Source organism: Gopherus flavomarginatus, chromosome 1 (assembly GCF_025201925.1).
Source record: "Gopherus flavomarginatus isolate rGopFla2 chromosome 1, rGopFla2.mat.asm, whole genome shotgun sequence".
Classification (NCBI taxonomy): domain Eukaryota; kingdom Metazoa; phylum Chordata; order Testudines; family Testudinidae; genus Gopherus; species Gopherus flavomarginatus.
Genome location: NC_066617.1, coordinates 258,745,433 through 258,761,928, shown reverse-complemented (window position 1 = coordinate 258,761,928; position 16,496 = coordinate 258,745,433). Strand labels below are relative to the sequence as shown.

At 41.2% G+C, this 16,496-nt stretch overlaps 1 protein-coding gene across 9 annotated transcripts in view; it reads left to right on the top strand.

Moving 5' to 3' along the window:
- TFDP1 (transcription factor Dp-1) overlaps positions 1-16,496 on the top strand; it is a 141,750-nt gene that overhangs the window by 22,958 nt on the left and 102,296 nt on the right. For all 9 annotated transcript variants that reach the window (XR_007773909.1, XM_050949915.1, XM_050949933.1 and 6 more), the window contains exon 3: positions 4,171-4,237. Coding sequence is in view for 8 of the 9 variants with exons in the window: in XM_050949915.1 (XP_050805872.1) it covers positions 4,171-4,237 (67 nt within the window). In the remaining variant the exon portion in view is untranslated. The remainder of the gene's footprint in view (positions 1-4,170; positions 4,238-16,496) is intronic.

Sequence of the window (16,496 nt, the reverse complement as noted above, 5' to 3'; positions counted from 1 at the left end):
CTGGACCTTTTGCACACTGCTCAATTTCTCTTTCATACACTTTATCCAGCAATTTGTCTGTGATATCTGCTCTGTTGGGTGGGCTGTATCCTGGTCTTAATGACTGAATCATGTTAATGAAGTGTGGGTTCCCAATCATACGGAAAGGAGAGTTTGTTGCATAAACAACGGGGCAGTTTTTTCATCAGTGGCCTCTCCTTTGTGATAAGTAAGAGCAGATTACAAATTTATCTATGGTTGTTTCTGGATGAAGGAGATTTTTTTTTCTTTTTGCAACGAGTGATACACTGTGGCTATGTGACATACATGATGTGACTGAAACACTATCCTAGGCAGATAACTCTGAAACTATAGAAAATGATGGTGCTCTTGAATGTGGACAGTCTTCAGAATCCTGTATGTTGAGGATCGATTCTCCTAAACAAAATAAGTCAATGCAGTTTTTTAATTATTACCACCATACTGCTGCTTTAGTATTACTCATTGCATTCACTTACACTCAGTACTACTTTAAATTGTAAATGGAAGAACTGCTATCACAACTGCATCTAAAATGATAGTACCATAGAGTAACAACTATATTTGTATCTCAAACATGAGAATTCAAGAATGATCCAGAAGGAAGACAGGCAGTCCTTAAGAAAAAAGTATGAAATAAAAATATGTACCAACCTGAAGGTCCTGTATGTTCAGACATGTTCTTTTCATCGTCCTCCTCAACGCAGCTTCCTCATGAGAAGGAACACTTCTCATGACTGTTTCATTCGAGCAACTGGGCCTTTCATTTCTTTGTTTCACTGTTTGCATTTTTGCATGCATGCCTGTCTTAGCCACAGGTAGAGGAACTTCATTAAAATATTCCCAAACTGGGTCTCTCTTTATGGCCTCCTGCCATTCTAGGTTTTCCCTTCTAGTAAGAGAATGATATGCTAGATCTCAAATCAACAAAGGCTACACTCAGACCTCAAGACTTCTGGAATATGCTGCTCAAACAGTTTCACTTTTGTTTCCACTGCCTGTTCCTCCCTTCTCACATTTATCTCCAGACTTCTTCTCCTTGTCCAGATCTATTGTGCCCCCAACAATCTTCTATTAAGTGAACTTTTTGAAACTTTGCACTTTTAGAGAGAGATAAGGGATTGACTCTGTGCACACAAATTTGCAGAGGGGCAAGAGGGTTGTGGTAGGTTAGTTAGATAACTAAACGTTTTTTCTTTTAACAAGCGTGTTATCTCTGGAGACACAAATCCACAGTTTTGAGAACTGCAAAACTAAGCATCTCTGATGGTATCTTCTAGACTGAGCACTGAGTCTTATTCGGTAAATAGAAAGTTTAACCTAAATAATCTATACAGAAGCCTCTGGAACCCCATAAGATTGGGTCCTTAATCCATAAACTTTTGTAACTCATTTACAAAACTCTTCTTATGCATTCCATGAATATATTGTCTCATACTATAGAATTAGAATTTATAATCCCTATTCCATGATGAGATACATTATAGCTCAAAGATATCTTAATTACAACTATCTTTAGATAGGTTTTTTTTCTCAAGAAGCATTTTATCAAAACAATCAGATTTAAATAAAAAAAATCATTATTTTAAAATATTTTTTCACCCTGTTGCTGGCACAGGCTGTGTGGTAGAAGAGATAAGTATTTTGTGTGCTGTTACCAAGCCACCCTACTGGTCTCCTCAGTCCACTGTTTGGACTTCTGAATGGTGAGTTCAGACCCTTTAGGTCAGAGCGTGGTGTACATCCAGTATGCATCTTTCCCTTCCTCATACAGACTTTCTGCCATCAGGGGCTAGTAGCCTCAATTCTACTGTAACAGTGAGGAGGTAGCAGCAACCTGTGACTCAATCTAAAGTGAACATTCTGGCCAGATGAGGTAGACACACCATCCCCTACAAGGGCAGTTGTTGACGTCAGGGCATTCCAAGATCTCATGTCGCAGATCAGAGACATTGGATGTTGAAACATAGTGATCCAGGAAAAGTCCAAAAGTTCTATGACATACTGAGCTCCACAACCTCCGACAGGAGCACCATCCCTATCAACAATGGTATCTGGAACTGGCAAAGGGACGTTTGCAGATACTGCCACTCTTTTTCCTACTTGGTTGGATGTGGGAGGAAAAGTTATGAAGTTCCTCCAGAGACACTACTTTCCAGTTGAAGATGCAAGCTACAGGACATAAGAGGGCCAGATGGAGGTGAGAACTGTTATAGATGGCCCTTGCTGCATCCAACATGGCCATGACATCAGTTAGCCGTCTCTTGTCAAGATGAGACTGGCCTCATAGCTGCCAGCATCTGGCATACCAAATTATTTTAGAGGACCTAGCCTTTGAAGGGATGGAGGTTTTTAGCAGCAGAAAGGATGAAGCACTCCATTCAGCTGAAGACTCAAAGGCCCGCTGCGAAGAAGGCTCAGCAGGTTTTCTCTCTTCCCTAGCTGTCTGGGAGCTGCTGCTGTGTTCTGTCACCATAGCACCCTCTGTTTGGGGGGAAAAAGGTGGAACTATAGTAGCTTTTCAGCAGAAGCTTTTTTTCTGCGCGAAAACTAAAAGTATGGACAGCTCATTAATTATTCATTCATACAGTGGTGCAGAATTCCGCCAGGAGTAAATAAGATTATAAGGGATAGTCAGAGTTGATTTGTCAAGAACAAATTACCCCAAACCAACTTGATTTCCTTCTTTGATAGAATGAGTGATCTAGTGGAGAAGGGGAAGCAGTAGACATGATATACCTTGTGGTCTAGATGAAATTACTGTAAGATGGATGCACAACTGGGTGAAAGACCATAGTCAAAAAGTAGTTACTAATGGTTTGTGTCAAATTGGCAAGGCGTGTCTAATGCGGTCCTCTAGGGGGTGAGTCCTGGGTCCGAAACTATTCAGTAAGTCTAAGTTTACATCATGGAATATGTGGCTTCCATGACATTTTCCACTTCAGCCCCAGGGTGGCGGGGCTGGAGCTGTCAACCAGCAGAGGCCCTGGAGTTCCCAGCTGCCTCAAGGGGTGGAGTCCCTTGCAGCTCACTCCCAGCTGCTGCGTGACCAGGAGACCCTGGAGCTCCTAGTCTTTGCAGTGACTGGAGCTCTGAGCCCCCACAGGGGGTGCCCCCCAGCAAATCCTGGCTGCTGCAGGTGACAAGTGCCCCCTCCCCAGATGCTATGGGTGCCATCTCCCCACCTGTAGCTCCCTGGCACTGCTCCCTGGCACCCTCCCCCCCCCCCCCCGCTCCTAGTTGCCATTCTTCAACAAAAAAAACCCCTTCAAAAACGGACTTAAGAGAAACTGCAGAGCTACAATTCATTTGCAAACTTAACACCATCAATTTGGGCTCGAATAGGGACTGAGTGTGGCTGGCTCACTACAAAAGCAATTTCCCCTCTCTTGATATTGACACCTCCTCATCAGTTATTGGGAGTGGACCACATCCCCCCTGACTGAATTGGCCTTTTACATTGGTTCTCCACTTGTAAGGTAATTCCCTTCTCTTTATGTGCCAATAATATATATTTATGCCTATATCTGTAATTTTCACTCCTTGCATCTGAAGAAGTGGGGTTTTTACCCATGAAAGTTTATACCCAAATAAATCTGTTAGTTTTTAAGGTGCCACTGAACTCCTCGTTTTTGTCCTTTTCTACCAGCTGTTGCCAGGTGGGGCCTGGCTACTAACCTGTTTAGTAGTTACTCAGTTCAGGAAGTTGAGGTTTATTGATCATTAAGAAGCAGCACATATATGTATACTTACGACATTTATTCTTAATTCAAGGCTTGCTTTAATTTTACTGACAATTTTATAAGCATTCTGAATAATGATGTAGAAATCTGTTTTTCTGTCTCCCTGCTTTGTTTTCTTGTGGGATGGCCTTAGTGATTTTTTTTTTTGTGAAATATGTCACCAGTATAGTTGTTAGTATGCTATTTAAGTATTTTAAAGAACAAATGTTTTCCACAAAATTTTATTTACTACATACTTTGTTAGCCATTTTGAGGTGGAGATACGATAGTTATTTAGTTGCAATTGTAATTTGGAAACTTGGGTTGGGGAAGTCTTAACAAATTACATTAGATCTTTTAAAATTAATAGTAAAGAACTTACAGCCTTCTGCAGATACTGTAAATGTAAATTTTTTTTTTTCTCTACTAGGCTGGACTAATCGAAGCCAATGGAGAGCTTAAGGTTTTTATAGACCAAAACCTTAGTCCTGGAAAAGGTAAGAAAATACTTTATCAGAAAGATACTTTCAGGTTTGGCCTTGGATATACACCTCTACCTTGATATAATGCTGTCCTCGGGAGCCAAAAAATCTTACCCTATTATAGGTGAAACTGCGTTATATAGAACTTTCTTTGATCCACTGGAGTGCGCAGCTCTGCCGTCCCCCCCCCCCCCCCCCGAGCACTGCTTTACCGCGTTATATCTGACTTTGTGTTATATCGGGTCGTGTTATGTTGAGGTAGAGGTGTACTTAAGTGTGTTATGGGTAGTAGAAGACCTTGACAACTGCTTCCTTAGCACAGTTTTTTATAAAGCTTTTCTTCTAGCTCATTTTTATACTCTAATCAGTTCTGAAGATTTACTATGGCTGCAACTGTGTAAAGTTCATTGGTGGTTCAGCTGGCATTCCATAGGTGGCCAGTCATTAGTGTAGCTGCACTGTGTGACAGACCCAGGCCAGTGGGGTACAGGAGTCTGGTAGAGGGCAAATATACTGGTCACTGGATGAGTAGTTTTCTGTTCCCTGAGTGACCAGAGCAGGGGCTGCACTAGAGTAATAGGAACCTGCTAGAACCAATTAAGGCCGACAGGCTGATTAGAACACCTGCAGCCAATCAAGGCAGGCTAATCAGGGCACTTGGGTTTAAAAAGGAGCTCACTCCAGTCAGGCCAGAGGGAGCCAGAGGAGAGGAAGTGCGTGTGAGGAGCTGGGAGCAAGAGGCGCAAGGAGCTGAGAGTGAGAGGGTGTGCTGCTGGAGGACTAAGGAGTACAAGTGTTATCAGACACCAAGAGGAAGGTCCTGTGGTGAGGATAAAGACGGTGTTTGGAGGAGGCCATGGGGAAGTAACCCAGGAAATTGTAGCTGTCCTGCAGCTGTTACAAGAGGCACTATAGACAGCTGCAATACACAGGGCCCTGGGCTGGAACCCGGAGTAGAGGGTGGGCCCAAATTCCCCCCGAACCTCCCAACTCCTGATCAGACACAGGAGTTGACCCAGACTGTGGGAAAATCACTGAGGTGAGCAAATCTGCCAAATAAGCGTAGGACTCACCAAGGTAGCGGAGGAACTTTGTCACAACTGGTACAGACATCTAGCCGAGGCAGGCAAAGGTGCTGTAAGCCATGATTTGCACCAGTGCATTTTATCAGTTGGAGAAAATAGATTAGTGCAAATCGCCATTTAAATGGTCTCTGGCTGTTTAGGCTAAGCACTTGCCACTCAGTAGTAGCTGGCTGCCAATATTTACCATGGGGATTTGTCCAAGGTACAGCTTAGGCCTGAGATAGTGTTCTTAATATAAATCTTCCTGACTAGGTAATTCAGTTAGGTAATAGCTGCATTGTCTAAGTCTTCACTACTGCAGTGATCTAAACATTTTTGTACTCTCATAGGCTGTAAAATTCTATTTCCGTGTGACACATGATCTCGGATACTAAACACCAAAACTGGTTCAATGTTATGTGCTGAATGCTTCAACTAGCAAAGGGAAAAGGAAATTTGATTCCCTTATTTCCTCCCGCCTTCTCCCCTCCCTCCCCACCCCCCCGATTCTCTGAGGTAGATTCTCTCTGTAACACTTCCGTTTGTACTTGTACTTGTCAGTAGGAGTATAAAGCTAAACTGGTGAGTGTAGGTTTAGAGCATTAATTGTAATGAGTTCATAGTTTTTTCGTATTTTTATACCCTGGAAAACAAAACAAGGGCTTTCTTTGAATTAAATATTTATTTTTAAAAATATCTCTATATACTCCTATCATTCTGGGCTGGTCCTAGTGGCTTTTCATGGTAGATGTGATATTGCCAGCAGAGTGTACTCTGGGCTGTTTACATGAAGCAGAAAGAGTTATCAGTCTGTATCTAGGTAGGTGAGACTTTCTTCTGCCATGACCCTCCATCCCTAAAATTGAAGTGAATAATACATTGAATTCTTCATTTACTTTTTAGTTCATGTAGCACAAAGCACCCAGAGCTGGTATATTTTTCTTGATATTTGTGAATCGTATTTTTAAAAAGTAGAATAAGGAGAAGTTTATTTTGAGTTTCAAGGGCAACTGAAAAGTGACTGGAAAATAAGTAGGGCTTCACTTCAGTACCTTAAATGTAATTCTGTATAAAATTTTCTCTGTTTAAGTAGTTTTAAATCAAGTTTGTGCTAGCCCTGCAGACTCTGCCTGCTGTCTGAAAATCAGGCTTTGTTCTTTCTGGCTTGTGTGTCACCACCGATAAGATTCGGCAGTCCAAATTGTGCCCTTAGTTATTCTGTGCATTCTCCTCAGTGGGGTTACGGGTGTATTGAAGGCAAAACTTTCCCTGTTTATTGGAACTTGTTTAATAGCTCTTTTTATAGAGGAGCTAGAATAAAATCCAGCAAACTTGATCATTGTTATATACACTCTACAGCAAGGGTTGGCAACCTTTCAGAAATGATGTGCTGAGTCTTCATTTATTCACTGTAAGGTTTCGAGGGCCAGTAATACATTTTTAGAAGGTCTTTTTCTGTAAGTCTATAATATGTAACTAAACTATTGTTATATGTAAAAGAAATAAGGTTTTTAAAATGTTTTTAAGACGCTTCATTTAAAATTAAAACAAAATGCAGAGCCCCCCAGACCGGTGGCCAGGACTCGGGCAGTGTGAGTGCCACTGAAAATCGGCTTGCATGCCACAGGTTGCCTACCCCTGCTCTACAGTGTTAACAGGAGTTTAAAGAAGTAAATATTTTTGTCACTAAAATATCCAGGTACATCTTAAGATCTATTGACAAAGGAGGTTACAATTTTACAGGGCTGTATTTTTGACGATATCTGTACCTTATGGTTTGGTAGGTATTTTTTAAAACGAGCATTTCAAATCAAACTGTATATCATGTACTGAAGAAGAGTTTGTTTTCACTGACTATCTAATATATAAACTGTATCATTATATAAGAGCCCCATCCAGCTCCCATTAAAGATGATGGAAAGACTCCCATGGATTGCAGTGAGCAGGAATCCATCCTCAGTGTTAGATTGAAAACGTTGAGAGATGCCTATTGGGCTGTAATATCTCTATCCTTGTTTGTGTTTATTATGAGTTGTTACTTTTGAGTGTGTTATCAGATTTTCCTCCATTCTGGTTCCATGAGGAATGTGATGATGAAAAGGTGTACCCAGAGTCTGTTGTTGAAAGCTTTACCTCCTGATCCCTCAAATTTGTTACATTTTAGCATGCAAAATTTATTGTAGCTACCATGAAGTTCATGAAGGATGTCTTTGAGAAAACATGAACCTATGACAGTGAGACTTTGGGCATGGGCTCTGTGTTGTATAAGTTGTGGACGCTACCCAGGCTGGGAAAAGTTCTGTTGTTCAGAAGTCTAGGACAAGTAGGAATGCTACCTCCTCATGAAAAAGTGACCAGTTTCCTCAGTTCTAAGGTGCAGCCATACATCTGCCAGTCAGATGGGGAGGGTAGCTGGAGGGTTCAGAGGGCTGAGATGACTTAATGGTAAGGAAGAGAGAAGATAGAGCAGAGCAATAGAACCTTCTAAACTATAGACCACGGTTAGATAGTTCAAAGATAGTTGTCTTTGCCAGAACACAAGTGATAGTCTTGCTTGGCAACTGAAACTGAGTGGGTAAAATTGGTTACAGTTTGATTTGATTTTGGGCTTTTTCTAGTATTTTGTTATAGCTGACTTTAAAAAAAAAAATTGAAAAATGACTGGAATACATCAAACTATTGTTGGAATTTTGATGGCTGATCCAGTGACAAGTCTGTAGCTGAACAAGAATTGGTACACATCAGATTCTGCTACAGCTGATCATATTGTACCCGCCACTGCTTTAGGAATGGCAGGTAACAAGATTGAATAACTCAAGTCAAAACTAGTTGCTCTGAATTTAGATTGTGTGACAGTGAATATGAACTGTTTAAGTGGTATGAAGGCCAACTTTAAACAAGAAACTATTCGTGTTTGTGCACTGCATCAACAATAAATTTGAAACTTGATATTCAGGATCTCGAGATTATGTAAACAGTTGAAATGTATTTTGAAAGACCTTTTCAGATCTTATTATTTAAGTCCCAGAGGACCCCTTCAGTTGATGTTGCCTTTGTTGCAACAGTGAACTATTTTGGAATATCTTCTGTATAAACTAAGTTACTAGTCAGGCCAAAGCATAGAAAAAATGATCAAAAATTATATTTTGCCTGTCACCAGTTTGAATTGTATTGCAAAAAACTGAATGAGGGAGTGATGTAGCTCAAGTTATAAGCATTTTTAAGGATAATTTATGAGTAAGTCTATCACGGAAATATGATTGTAATCACCATTGCAGCTGAAGACTCTGAGCCTCTCCTTGAGACACAAAAAAAATCTCGAGTTTAAGGCTTTGCAGAGGCTAGAAGATGCTTGATGGAGCTTGCAGCAGTGGAAGGCAATATTGCTGTTTATGTCCAAAAAGTTATCCTTAGAGCTGACAGATTTGAAGATCTGGATCTTCAGAGGCACAGTTGTCAAAATATAAGATCTATATGTTTGGCATTTATGTGTTCAATAGCAGATTCAGATTTATCATGTTACAACCAGCAATATTCACGTGGCTTCAGTATTTTGGCTCCATAAATTGGCTTATTCTTTGAAGGCCTCTGTGCATTCACACTCATGAGATATGATGCCTCTGGTGTTATGCTGTGCAGCTGTATAGAAAAGCAGTGTCTGCTGAGCGCAAAGGGCAGGAGCACTTTTGTGCTAGGATGATGTCATTAGCTCCACCTGTATATGGGAGTGCGCACTCTTCCTCCCCCCCCACCGCACCCCCCCCCCCTCAGTTCCTTCTTTGTTGCCACAGAGAGCTAATGGAAATACCTTTCCTGTTCATGAGACTAGTTAGGAACTATTCAAAGAAAACAAGCTTTTGTTAGTGTTAGGTTACTTGGGACAATTAACCTTGGGTTATCCCCAAAATCATGGCAGGTCCTGAACCCCATAGAGGGTTCAAAAGAGATGGAACCCACTCAGTTATCTTCTCTGAGACAGAGACATGTTTGGTGTCTTCTGTGCCTGGAAGAATTGCACATAGTATCTCAGTGCACAATTTTGCTATGCTTTTATTCCTTGACTGAGGAATGAGGGGCATCTCAGGGTGCAAGTTCATTTTGCTTTAGTAAGCTTCCAGTTGATACTCCTGTGGGAGATTTGACTTCTGGTTCTTTGCCAAGGTCTTCTGTAAAGCCTCTTCAGACACATCGAGCTGCTCTTGACTTGTCTCCCTCATTGTTGAGCCTGAGGTCCAGCTCCTGAAGGCCAATGCCTACAGTGGCCAAGCTTCCTATCCTGTACTGTCTGGAGCTGCAGGCTTCACCTGGGCAGCGTGCACTGGCACCAAAGCGTATATCTGCACTGAAGAGTCCTTTGGTGCCATTAGTCAACTTGGTGACCAAAAAAAGTTTTCCATATCTCTCTGTGACCCTGCTCTGAGGAAAATGAGAAGAAAGTATTCAAACTCGAGTCCGAGGAGGAGGCAGCATTGTTTTCCTTCTCTGCCACTGACATGTTTCCTTTAGAGACACTTTCCCAGAAGAGGGCTGATCAGTGCAGAACACATGTTTTGGGAAAATTTGGAACTGGGAGTGTGTTGGGGTCACCCTGCAAGTAGCAGCCAAAGCTGATGGAAGCCAAGGTGTGACTAGAGCGTTGCTGACATGCTGCTGGGATCAGAGCTACTGGACCAGGACTACAGCTATACAGACACTCAAGGTGTGACTTACATGCTGGTGGACCATTTGAGTAGCCCAGGTGGGGAGCTACAACAGCAAAGCATAGCAAGGTAAGCAAGGTTGCAGGCCAGGCGGTGACAACCTTTCACTGATCTAGATTGCACCCTGGAATGTGACAATCCACTTTCCCCTTTGAAGAATTCCTATTGAAGCTGTCGGCTGTGTCTCAGCTGCTTGACTGTGCATATTGGTATTTGTCACCAACTTCAGTCAGGAACATCCTGGAGGAACACTGAATTCCTTCAGTACCAGTGTTACTCTGAGCTTTCTGAACCCAAAGCACTGGTAACTTAATTGTATCTCTGCAGACGGTGTCAGGAATAAATCAGTGGGGACACAGCTCTTCTGTCTTAGATACAAGCTAGAGTTCTTTTACGTAAAACTACTTTTTAATTATGTCTCAAGCGGACACACACACACACACACACACACACACACACACACACACACACACACACACACACCCCTATATGCTATAGAAATAGGTTGAGCATCCCAAACATTATAGGTGATGGTTTCAAGTGATCACCAGCCGAGCTTCCAGGGGCCCCTTCTTTCATCCAGCTGATGGGGAGTTCAGGTGGTGGCTCTTTGCACTAATAAAAGGTCCCTCAGACTGCTCCAAAGTCTTTTGCTTAACCTTTTATCGCTACCTTAAACAAAGCACATAACTCCCAGTGTATCAATATAGTAACACCTAGTAGGTCACCAATTCTCTTAGTTTCAGCAACTTACTTATTATCTCTTATCAAAGCATTTCTAGTATTTCTAGTCATAACAATAAAACTTGTATGTTGGGGCACTTAAAACCAAGGTCAGCTGTCCAAACATTCCTTCCACTCTCATGGTACATTAACTCTGTTCCATCCTCCTAGTCTTTTTAGCAAAACTGCAATCATGCAGTTATTTGGGCTTGCCTCTCAGAGCCCTAATGATGATTCCTGGCTAGGTGGTATTTGGTTTTAAGTTAGTAGTGGCTGGACACAAAAAATGACTGACTGCCATAATGTCAAGTTGAATTCTCCCATAACACCAGCTGTGCATGTTCTGCCAGCCTACTGCAGAGTGCTCAGTTGTTTGCCTTTGCCAAAGAATCCTTTGGCATGGAAAGACATGCAGAGCCCTCTTCAGTTTCTCCTGTGGTCCTACATAGAGAAGTCCATGACGAATCTCTTAAATGCCACCAAACGCAGCACAACACCAGTGTTAACATCAGCATTGATACCCTTCTTGGCACTAGAGATGCCAGCATGGGGAATTTGCCTGGTGCCAATCCTACCCCAGGTGCCATTTTCGTTGAGAGTGCATGTGTGTTCTGTATGCCCAGCACTGTCAGTGGAATCATTAATACCAGTACCAGAGGCTCTGCCTCTGCAGGAAGAGAGGCCAGGTATATGTTGATTAGATGGATACTCCCTCCGCTGATTGTGGAGACCAGTGGTACCTTACCTGAGCACCAGATGGAGGTTTCCTTTCTAGTCTCTGGATGAACAAAAACAATTCAGAGAGCTGACTGGGAAGATGGTGAATACTATCCAACTACAAACTGGTCTTTCAGAAACTGATGCATCTGACCAAGAATCATAGAAATGTAGGGCTGGAAGGGACCTTGAGTCCAATGCCCTGCACTGAGGCAGGACCAAGTTAACCTAGACCATGACTGACAGGAGTTTATGTAACCTGTTCTTAAAACCTGCAATGATGGAGACTCCATAGCCTCCCTATTCCAGAGTTTAACTACCTTTTATAATTAGAAGGTTTTCCTAATCTCTAACCTAAATGTTCCTTGCTGCAGATTAAGCCCAATACTTCTTGCCCTACCTTCGGTGAGCATGAACAATCGACCAGTCTTCTTTATAATAGTTTTCAAACAAGTTAAGGGCTATCAGGTCTCCACTCAGTCTTCTTTTCTCAAGAAACATGTCCAGTTTTCTAACCTTTCCTTGTACGTCTAGTTTTATAAACCTTTTATAATTTTTGTTGCTCTCCTCTGGTCTCTCTCCAGTTTGTCCATATCTTTCTTAAAGTATGGCACCCAGAATTGGACACAGTATGTCTACTGAAGCCCCACCAGTGCTGAGTAGATCGGGACAGTCACCTGTCTTATTTTACATATGACAGTCCTTTTAATACATCTCAGAATGATACTAGCCTCTTTTGCAACTGTGTCATATTGTTTGTTTGTGTTCAATTTATGATCCACTGTAACTCCCATATCATTTTCTGCGGTATTACCATTTAGCCAGTTATTCCCAATTTTGTAGTTGTGCATTTGATTTTTCTTTCCGATGTAAAGTACTTTGCACTTGTCTTTATTGAATTTCATCTTTTCGTTTCAGACCAAGACTCTAATTTGTCATATCTGTTTGAATTCTAATCTTATCCTGCGAAGTGCTAGCAACCCTTCCCAGCTTGGTGTCATCTGCCAATTTTATAAACGTACTCTCCACTCCATTATCCAAGCCACTAATGAAAATTTTGAGTGATACTGGACCTAGCACTTACCATTTAGATACACCTTCACAGTTTGACAGTGGACAATTAATAGCAACTCCTGAGTATGGTCTTTCAACCAGTTCTGCAGTCACCGTTATAGTAATTTCATTTCAGCCATTTCCTTCTTTATTTCTCATTTCATGTCAACGTCACATTCCGCATCATTTCAGAATTTTTTTTAAAAACTAAATGAAGGGCATTTGTCTATTCCCTGCCTTCTCCCACAACCCTTAACACTCTTAGATGTAGCTACTCTGCCTGTTGGGAGTGGTTTAATTGGAGGTGGTCTTCTGTTGGCATAGAGCACCTGGGTCTCTGCTGTGAACCGGCATCCTGAGACGCCTAGGTTCCCTGGCGGCTGGTCCCATGTCCACCAGGATCCCTGGCTGCTGGGAGGCAACTGGGTGGCAGCCGGGTGGAGTTTAACCATTAACAGAAACCAATAAGCATCAAGCTTATCAGTTATCTGGTTAAACTCTTACATCCCTACTTGCTACCCCTTCTTTTCCCACCTCCCCCAAATCTTCATCTCTGCCTTGGGGTTTTCTATTTCCAGATGCTATAGACTAGGGAAAAGAAACTGAGATGGGGGAGCACTCTTTCTTATAGACTGATCTGATGGTGTCATCTTAGCACAAAAATGTTCTTGAGCTCCCTTTCCCCTCTATTGGACACTGCTCTTCTACATGATTCCACAGCTCATAGACAGGCACCATATCCTTTTAATGTGACTGCATAGACACAACTCTTGAACAACAGTTAATAGTAACAAAGTCCTTTTTTTATTAATGATTGTTTTATCCAGTTGTTACGGTTATGCAGGCTAGAGGTGGTCTTTGATCAACAAGTTGGGCCATTGTGACATTAAAGGTAAAGCAACCATTCACCGGGCTTCCTTTAAAGCTAAGTTGAATGCAACAGTTCTGTTGATTTGTAACAACTCTTGTAGAAGGGAGATTGGAAATGTGTCAAAAGTTCTCACTGGCCATGGCTACACTGGTGCTTTACAGCGCTGCAACTTTCACGCTCAGGGGTGTGAAAAAACACCCCCCTGAGCGCTGCAAGATACAGCGCTGTAAAGCCTCAGTGTAATCAGTGCCGCAGTGCAAGCTACACCTATAAGGGATGTGGTTTACGTGCAGCTCTGGGAGAGCTCTCTCCCAGCGCTCGCTCTCCGACCACACTCACACTTCAAAGCGCTTTTGAAATGTCAAGTGTAGCCATACCCACTGGTAGATTATTTAGCCCAACTGTAACTGCTCTAAAGATTCTGGGACTGTATGCTATCTTAAGCATTGGTGGCAGAAAGATTTCCCATGACACTTAGGCCTTGGTTTCACTGTGTATTGAGACAGCGCTACCAGGGTAACTTGGGCAAGAGTGCAGGGGAGTCCTTGCAGCACAGAGACATTGGGACTCAGGGAACAGGCTTTCCGTGTTCCCCTTTCACCTACCACAGGGCTCACTAACGCTGTCAAAACAAATAATTCAATTGCGAGTAAAAGGGTAATTTCATCAGTGGGTTTTCACCTGCTTTGTGTTGTGTTGGTAGTGCAAAGCATCTGTGAACTCAGCTTAACTGGCTGGTATGTTCTTACAGCTTTATACTAGAGGGGAGGGATAGCTCAGTGGTTTGAGCATTGGCCTGCTAAACCCAGCATTGTGAATTCAGTCCTTGAGGGGCCACTTAGGGATCTGGGGCAAAATCAGTGCTTGGTCCTGCTAGTGAAGGTAGGGGGCTGGACTCGATGACCTCCCTTCCAGTTCTAGGAGATAGGATATCTCCATAAATTTAAATTTACTGCTTTACTGTATGGTGAATCTGCCCTTAAAAGTTAAAACTTTGTATCAACTTTTTTTTAATCAGTCAGAAACATTGCATGGTATAATTCATTGGGTTTATTGTTTAGTGTTCATGTATGAAATTGTAATTAAAAAGTAAAGTTCCTAGACACTCAAACAGTTAAAATGGAATTAAGGTTGAGAATATGTATCAGTTTAAGAATAAAACAGAAGAATACTGTAATTCTTCCAAAACCAAACATTGAGATTTAAGTTTGCATTTAAAAGAAATCCAAACATGTTAAGGTAAGAAACGTACTCTAACTTTGTTCTGTAGTAATGTGTTGTGGGGGCAAACTAAACTGATCTTTAGAAAGACAAGATTTTTATCTTGGACCACAAACACTAAACTGCCATACTCGTAATTGTTTGACTACATTGTATGATGTCACTACAGGGCAGAGCTAAACATGTTTGGGTGGCTTAGTTGTATTCTTTCTTTAACTTGTTTGGATTTCTTTAAAGTGTAAACTTAACTCTGAATTTCATGGATTTATAATGCTTGGCTTGGGAATAACTGCAACATGCCTGTGTGTGTGTGTAAAACCTTGAAGTTTCTTATCTCCCTACTTCTTTATCTTAACAGTGTGTGTGTGTGAGGGGGAGGGGGTTGAATAATAATCAGAGTCCAGTTTTCAGGGGAAAGGGAAAGTGTCTACTAGAAAATGATAGTGAAAAATACTGAACTTTCTCAAGTGTATCCAACCTGTTGCACTGGTGTAAGAGGAGCCATCCCATCAGAAAAGAATTGGCAAATAGTTTCACACAGCTTTGCTGTTTGGAAGTGTTTAACTTTGAAGAAAGTTTGCTTTATTTTTGTCTTCATTATTACATTCAGAAAAAATTAATTCTGGAGGCATATTTAAATGCTTGGTGAGATACTGTTTAATTGTAATCGTGTCCCCCACCCGCCCGAATTTGGGATGACCATAAAATCAGTTTGTTTCACATGGGTGAAAAGGAAGAGAACTAATCACCCTGTTTCATTGTGGTAACGTGAAATTACCTGGTTAGCCTATAGATTAATTCAAGCAATGTGTCTCTTAAGATTTGAGACAGGCACTTGCAGCTGCTATACCAGTAGGTGGCAGTATTGGTATACAACTAGAAAATATTTTATAAACAAGAAGGTCCTTAAAACCTATTTTAAATGGAACAAAAACTATATTTCTAGCTACAGTATAACCAGGTATGGTTCCTGCTATGTAAGTCCTATTTGTGAGCTGCAAAATATCATTTTGCTTAATTTTAGTAAATTTTAGTGTGTGGACTTTGAATAGAACAAAAACTATATTTCTAGCTACAGTATAACCAGGTATGGTTCCTGCTATGTAAATCCTATTTGTGAGCTGCAAAATATCATTTTGCTTAATTTTAGTAAATTTTAGTGTGTGGACTTTGAATAGAACAAAAACTATATTTCTAGCTACAGTATAACCAGGTATGGTTCCTGCTATGTAAATCCTATTTGTGAGCTGCAAAATATCATTTTGCTTAATTTTAGTAAATTTTAGTGTGTGGACTTTGAATAGAAAATGTCAATTACTAAATAAAGTAACACTTTTTCACGTATGGAATTATTTAACTGCAAGCTCCCTTCAGCTCCCACCCTAGTGAATATGCACATTCTCTGGAAGAAGAGGGGAGAAAGTACTTCGTTTTTTTTTTCCTAAATACTCCTTCTGTTGCAACTATTTCATGCAGAGGAGAGGGAAAAACATGCAATAACAGAAGGTTGAAACCTTCATTTAATCAAAACAAGATATTCTGCTAATATCCAGAAGCTTTTAAATATGTTTTTTGGGGGGAGAGTATTTTATTTTTCTTTAGTCTCAATAGCTGTCAAACACACACCATTCATGAATGCTAAAGTTTCTCTCTATAACAGAATTGATAAATCACATAGCAGAAGTTTGTCTTGCCAATGTGACGAAAATGGTTCAGCCCTTACTAGGCAGTAATGCCTGTAAAGAAGAGAATGTCATCTTTAGCATTTGGGAGAAGATCAGACTCTTGCAAAAATGGATAAATCAGACTTACTTGCCATATATGCCTTTTAGGGAGATAAGTGTCTCTTCCCCCATCCTACAACATATGAAAGATTCTTTTGCTATTGACTTGTCCCGAAAACATGCTGAGAGGGGATCCCATTT